The sequence below is a fragment of the Pteropus medius genome, unplaced genomic scaffold (genome assembly GCF_902729225.1).
Source record: "Pteropus medius unplaced genomic scaffold, Ma_sr-lr_union100, whole genome shotgun sequence".
Classification (NCBI taxonomy): Eukaryota; Metazoa; Chordata; class Mammalia; order Chiroptera; family Pteropodidae; genus Pteropus; species Pteropus medius.
The window spans coordinates 617,299-624,408 of NW_024349142.1; the positions used below are offsets into that span (position 1 = coordinate 617,299).

General features: G+C 48.0%; 1 protein-coding gene across 1 annotated transcript; it reads right to left on the bottom strand.

Annotated features, from left to right (window-relative positions):
- Positions 1 to 5,107: 5,107 nt before the first annotated feature.
- LOC120617066 (olfactory receptor 13H1-like) lies at positions 5,108 to 6,080 on the bottom strand. Its single transcript, XM_039880656.1, has 2 exons — positions 5,359 to 6,080; positions 5,108 to 5,312 (listed from the first exon to the last, which is right to left on the bottom strand). Exons 1-2 carry the CDS (start codon positions 6,078 to 6,080, stop codon positions 5,108 to 5,110), a joined length of 927 nt encoding a protein of 308 aa, XP_039736590.1.
- Between the last annotated feature and the right edge of the window lie 1,030 nt (positions 6,081 to 7,110).

Below are 7,110 nucleotides of genomic sequence, written 5' to 3' on the forward strand. Positions count from 1 at the left end.
CACAAACTTAATTACTAACAGCCTACTGTTGACCAGAAGGCTTACTGATCACATAAGCAGTCAATTAACATGTATTTTATATGTTGTATGTATATACATTGTAGTCTTACAATAAAGTGAGCTAGAGAAAAGAAAATGTTATTAATAAAATCATAAGGAGGATTTACAGTGTTTATTGAAAAAAAAAAACACATGTAAGTGGACCCACACAATTCAAACCCATGTTGTTCAATGGTCAACTGTCCTAGCTATTGCTGACAGTGGTTGGGAGCATGGGCTCTGAAGCCAGACTTCCTCACTTGCTTGCTTGGGTGAAGTGTTTGAACACTGTGACCCACAGTTTTTTCTCATGTAAATGGAGCATAAAAGTTGTACTTACCTCCTAATGTGTGTGTGATGATCAAAAAGTCCTGCATAGAAGTGATGCCTAGTTCTTTTCACACCATCAATAAACATTCTCTAGTACTATTAACACTGCGTGCCTAACCATGTGCCACATCTCCAAGGCCTGCAATAGTTCATATCATATTGGGAGTGCTCGATGTGTTTGTTGAATGAACAAATGATTGAGCAAATGACTGTTGTCATTTGTTAAATGCCTGCTGAATGCCAGATGCCTGTTTAGGTATTTTACCATCCGTGAGTCAGTTTTGTAAGTCACAAATAGCATTAAAAATAGAACAGAGAAGAGATTATCAGCACCTCAAGATGTATAGATGAGAGAAGCTTCAGATGTATGTATGTCTGTATATCTAAATCTATATCTACAACTATATCCCTTTCTCACATCCATATCTATTTATATACATATATCTATGTCTACATCTATGTCATGTTGAAATAAGTGTTAATGTATCTGTGTGTCAATCTAGGTCCACGTCCCTATCCATATTAAAATTTATATCTATATATTAGGGACATATAGAAAGGAGACAGAGAGAATGTTTAGATATTACATGTATATGTAATATGTATGTGCACATGTATTACATGTGTGTATATATGTCTTATTGTATTTGCTATATATACATGTACATGTTGCACATATATGTCTATATAGAGAGAGATAGAGACACAGAGAGACAGACAGAATGAGTAGCATAGTGATTAAGCTTGTACCCTTTGACCAGAATCTCCCCATTTCCCCCCCACCAAGGCCCCTGACAGCCACCATTTTACTCTCTGTTTTTATGAGTTTGATGTTTTTTAGATTCCACATATACGTGGCATCACACAGTATTTGTCTTTGGCTTATTTCACTTAGCATAATGCCCTCTAGGTCCACCCACATTGTTGCAAATGGTCCTGGACCTTGACTGCCTACATTGGGCCATCATACACCTCTTACTAAAGGTACCTATTACCCAACTTATTTGTGCCTTCGTTTTTTCACCGCTAAATGTGTAAACAAGGACCACAATACTAGTTGCCTCATAAGGTTTTTCTGCAGCTTGTATTATAACACATAAAGCTGTCATAAAAATGCTCGGTACATCACAAACTTAATATAAAGTGTCACATATTACATCTGGGTGACAATGAAAAACAGATGTCTTACATTGGCTTGGGGTCCAAAAACCCGTGCCTGTTCTACCTTATTTATTTCATCCTGACAGTGTTTCTCTGGGGCCGCTATTTTGTCCTATATCAGGAGTCAGCAAACAAAGCCATTGCTAAAAATCAGTTTTCACGTTATTAAATGGTCAAAAAGAAAATTAAAAAAAATAGAAGAAGCTTTTGTGACCCGTGAGCATTATATAAAATTCAAGTTTCAGTGTCCACGGATAAAGGGTTGTTTTGGAAGCACAGCCCTGCCCTCATAAAGTTGGGAATATTTACTTCCTTTACAGAAAATGTTGGCAGCCTCCGCACACCAGTCACAGAACGCTTCGAGAGGTGCGCGGGGATTCGGGGGAGACAGTGACGTGCACAAGGTCACAGAGCTCGGCGTCAGGCCCCAGCTCTGTGTTTCCTGCTGCTGCGATGATCCCAGCACGGGAGGACTCGACCCCCTCCAGCCAGCACGGGTGGAGCCGGCTGCGGTGTGGACCTCGCTTGTAGATGCGTGGGTTTGGGACGGGTGTGGTGACAAGACAGGAAAAGGCCACCATCTTGTGGCACTTGGTGGGGAGGGGGCTGGAGCCCTGGGGGCTCAGGTACGTGGCGATCACCGTGCTCTAGGAGAGCGCTGCCACAGCTGCAGGTGGACAGGGCCTCGGGAGGCTCCTAGAGCCGTACCGCCGCCCGGAACAGCGGCGTAGGCGGCAGGGGGCAAATGCTGGAGAGGCTGGGTGCGCCAGAGCTGAGGGCCAGCCAGTGTGCGGTGGCAGTGGGGCCGCATCTGCCCTCAGCATGGAGGGCAGCTCGCAGAGGAACTGGTCCCCCAGGCCGGGGCAGAAGAGCAGTCGCGTGGCCGCGGCCTTGGGCACCGACAGCAGAAAGCCCAGCACCGGGGCAGTGGTGGCCAGGGAGGCGCAGCGCGGGCGTCATGGTGAGCCCACAGCTCAGGGATGGCACACAGCCAGGCCGCGGTCCATCGCCCTGGAGGCAAGGAGGATGGTCTCGCAGCTGTCCAGGGAAGTACCCAGATAGAGCTGGGCCCCTGGGGCGCGCTGGCATGGGCGCTGGGGCCGGCGCGAGCGTGGTTTCACAGACGCGGGGTCCAGCAGCGCCAGGTGCAGCTGCAGGTCCAGGGCGACCAACGCCACCAGGAGTACCGCCCATAGCAAGGGACGTAGGGGTGGCGGCGCGCACAGCCCCCGCAGCAAAAAACCCGCTTCATTCCGGCCAGCCGGGCCCGTCCTGGGGGAGAAGCGCAATTGTGAGGCTCCAGTGCACACACTGCTGGGGCCGGGGCTGTGGGCGCGAATCCTTCCTCTTTGTCTTGTTGCTTCCTCCCCTCCCGCCTCTCTCCCCTCCACTGCCCTCTCAGTCTGTCGGTCTCGTGTTCCTCTCTCTGTCTCACCCCCACCTCCCTAGTCTTGTCAATCTTGCCCCTCCCTTTTCCTTCCGGGCTCTTTCCCTTTTCTCTTGCACTCCTCTCCTCGGCCCCAACTTCGTCTCCACCCCTTGCCACCCGTGTGACTTTGGGGAGGTAATTCCCACCTTTCCCAACCTGCGTTTCCTTTCTCTTATCGATGGGAATCCTAAAATCCAGCTCGCAGCGCTGGGAGGTTGGCTGAATGGACACGCCGAGCACCAAACCCCCCACGCCTTGTGATGTTTCATTCCTTTCCTCTCCGAGTCAGGTCCAAACCCTGACGTTCTGACTTTGGACTGGTCCCCTCATCCTCTGTGCCCGTCCAGTTATATTGAAGACCTTGGCTTTGCACCACTGGGATAAACCTTACTCATTTCACGTTGTATGACCTTGAGAGAACGCAGAATTTGTTTAAAATTTTATTTAGAACTTTGTTTCACGTTCACTATACGTTTTTCTTACATTTCTTATACATTTTTCGGCCAGTTATCACATCAAAATTACCCATGCTGGATAAAAGGCAGGTCAACTTAATCTTTTGAGTATCTGTCAATCAAAGTTATCCATGCCTGAATTAGGTTAGCCTTCTCTCTTCTATTTTTCTGTAGCATTTTATATGAGAATTGCTTTGTAATTACTTGGAAGATTTGGTAAAAACGCATTTTGTTCTCTCTTCATTTCTCTCCTGTTTTATCATCTTTCTTCTCCCTCACCCGTTTCCCCTCAATTTCTGTCTTCATCTCTCTCTGCCTGGTCTGTCGCTCCCTTCCTCTCACATGTGACGGAGACATGTGTGTATGTGGGTTCACAGAGCCTATCGCTCGTGGACTGTGACCCCCACACCCAAACATAAGCCGGGTCATTTACACACCTGTCTGCGCCCCTGCGGGCTTTTCTTTCCCTCCTTCTATTCTCTCTTCATTCCCGTCTCAGCTCTCCTGCCATCCCCACCCCCCACTCACATTTTGAATCTCCTCTTTTACACTGATACAAGTGTGGCCCACCTTAGGGCCATGGTCGTGCTTCACAAGTCCACAGGCCCCCAGTGTAAAATCAAGAGGTGCCTCAGTCACTGTGTCGGGAGGAGGGTGGTGTGCCGCCCCCCCACAGGACCTACACAGGGTCAGAGGTCAGAGCCTTGGCGGACACTCCCTCCCTCACCCTACCTGCCCTCCCGGAGTTCCCTCTGGTGTCACACAGCCCACTGACACTCATGCTCCCTCCTCTGCTCTCCCTTCTCTCTTCTCTGTATCCCACGTCTTTCGTTTCCATTTGTCTCTGTGTTTTGTTTTCTCTCTTTACTCCCCGCCCCATGTCTCCAGCTGTGGCTCCTCCTCTTCTTTCATTGCCTCCTCCCTCCTCCTCAGTTGCTCTCCCTTTTTCTGCTCCCTTCTCTAGCTTTTCTGTCTCCAGTCTTCCTCTTCCTCTTTCCAATACCCAAACCCCACTTTTATGCATTTTGTCTCCTTCCTCCCCTCCCGGCCATTCTCCAGGCCCTACAGGCCCTGGCTTCCCCTCCCCCTATGGGTTTCTCCCACAGTCTCTCACCTCCTCTCTCTTGTCCCTTTCCTCACAGTTCTATCCTTCATCTCCCCGTCATCCTCCCTAACTTTCTCCTGGCTTCTCTCCTTTCCATTCCCTCCTCCTCCCCCTCCAACTTCCTCTTCAGGACCAGCTGATGAAAGTCAATGTGGGGCCAGCCAGCTCAGGACTCAGATCCCCACTCCTCCTGTCCAGGCACCAGGGCCTGGAATGGACAAGCATGAAGCAGGCTGTGAACAGATGAGCAATCTATTCATCCCTTTTTCCTTCAGCCGCTGAGAATTCTTGGGATAGTCACTTTCTTGTCCACATCATTCACTCACACACACACACACACACACCCTGAGCCTAGGTTCTTGCTTCACTTCCTCAGAAGAAATAGTATAAGACCACTTTTTAAAAATACGTTTTTGTGTCTTCAAGTGTGTGTGTGTGTAAAACACCCTCCATAAAATTGTTGCACAGAAATAACTCACAGTTCATAGCCTAGAGCAGGCAATCCAGAATATTAACTTATTTCTTCTCCTTTCAACACCAAGTCCTAGAGATCAGCCTTTTTCCCCCAGAGCCTCCTAAAGGCCCCTTTCATGTCCTTGTTCCACAACTGTAGATGAGGGGGTTCGTCATGGGGGTGAGGATCCTGTACAACATGGAAATGATCTTGTCGCTGTCGTGTGTGGTCTTATCCTGAGGCATCATGTACATGGAGATGGCTGTGCCATAGAACAGGGCCACCACCACAAGGTGAGAGCCGCATGTGGAGAACACCTTGCCCTGGCCCTCTGTGGACCTCATCTGCAGCCCTCTGTGGACCTCATCCGCAGCCCTCTGTGGACCTCATCCGCAGCACAGCCACCAGGATCTTGCCATAGGAAGCCACGATGAAGGCAAATGGAGCCAGCAAGGTCAGGGCACTGGTGCCCAGCATGAGGGACTCGTAGAATTGCAGGTCAGAACAGGCAAGCCTGAACAAGGCCAAGAACTCACACGAGAAATGTTTGATAACATGGTGACCACAGAACTCCAAGGGCATGGTCAGCACGGGGACCACAGTCAGCAGGAAGGCTGCAGTCCACGAGGTCCCAGTCAGCAGGCCACAAAGCAGGGGCCCCATGTGCATAGAGTAGCACAGTGGGTCACCAATGGCCACACAGTGATCATAAGCCATGGCAGCCAGCAGAAGATGCTCCACAACATCTAGATAGAGCCCTGTGGCCATCTGGGCCATGCACTGTCCTAGTGAGATGACAGGAGTGGTCACCAAGCAGTTGATGAGTATCTGGGGCACACTGGATGTGGTGTAGCACATGTCCAAGGATAGGTTGCTGAGGAAGAAGTACATGGGTATGTGGAGCTGGGGGTCATGATAGATAAGGAGCAAGATAAGGCTGTTCCCCAAGAGAGTGACTACATAGGACATGAGGAGCAGGCAGAAGCAGGCTATCTGAGCCCGTGAGTGCTGGGAGAGCCCAAGCAGAATGAAATAGACCTCCTCTGTGCTGTTCTGGCCATCCATGCTCCTTCCAAAACCCTGGCTGGGTGGGAAAATATGGGTCATCGTGAGAGGTGGTTCAGAAATGGGAAACTTCATACAAATAACTCTGTCAAGGCACCAACTTAATGTGTTACACAGATTATTACCCCTTCACCCCTGTGTTGACATGTCCCTTACTGGAAACATTGCTTAATATAGTTCACCATTCAGCAGCATTCATTGGCTCATTCAGTTATATAATCATTCATTGATCTGTACCTGGATGGATTGTTGGATGGATTGGGTCATTCATTCATTTATTCTTTTACATATTGGTTAATGGGTTCTTTCCTTCATTCATTTATAATTGAGTCATTCACTCACGAATCCATTTATGGATGGACTCACTCATAGCTTCTTGAATAGATTCACTCATTCAACCAACATTTCTGAGCAGCTGCTAACTAGGTCCAGACTATATCCCAGGCAAAGGAATTATAATGAAGAACAAGGAAAATAGGCTCTCCCCTCAAAGAGTTGGCAACTTAAATGAAAATTTAAAAAGTAACACAAGTATGCTAAGTTGGCCCACATTTGTGCTTAGTTGGCTCCCTTATTAGCAATGAAAACACTTAAAATCATTTAGATATCAAGATATTCAAAATAGAGATGTTTAATATTAAGAGCAAAGTGGAGATATAAAGGAAATCTAAAAATGACAAGTCCTGCCATCCGTTCGCTCATGAATTCAACAAACAAATGTTTATCACCCATTTCCTGAGAGTCTCTTCTAGGTACAGGACCAAGTACTAAAGAAGGCAATGTGCTTGAAAATATGAGTCCATTTAGGAGCAGAATCGAGAATATAGACAACAAGCAGATAAATAATCAATAATCAATAATCAAACCTTCAAACCCTGCAGTGGTATATCACGGGAACTGAGGACAGAAGGTGCACCCAACAGTGCTGGTGTTTTTGATGTGGAATTCGAACATCTTTAAGGAAAAGGGTCCCTCAAGAAGGGGGCTGATTGTGGCATCCACCTACCACTAAGAGTCACCATGCTTCCAAGCCATTGTCACCATCACCAAGTCCCATCTCTGCTCATGGTCT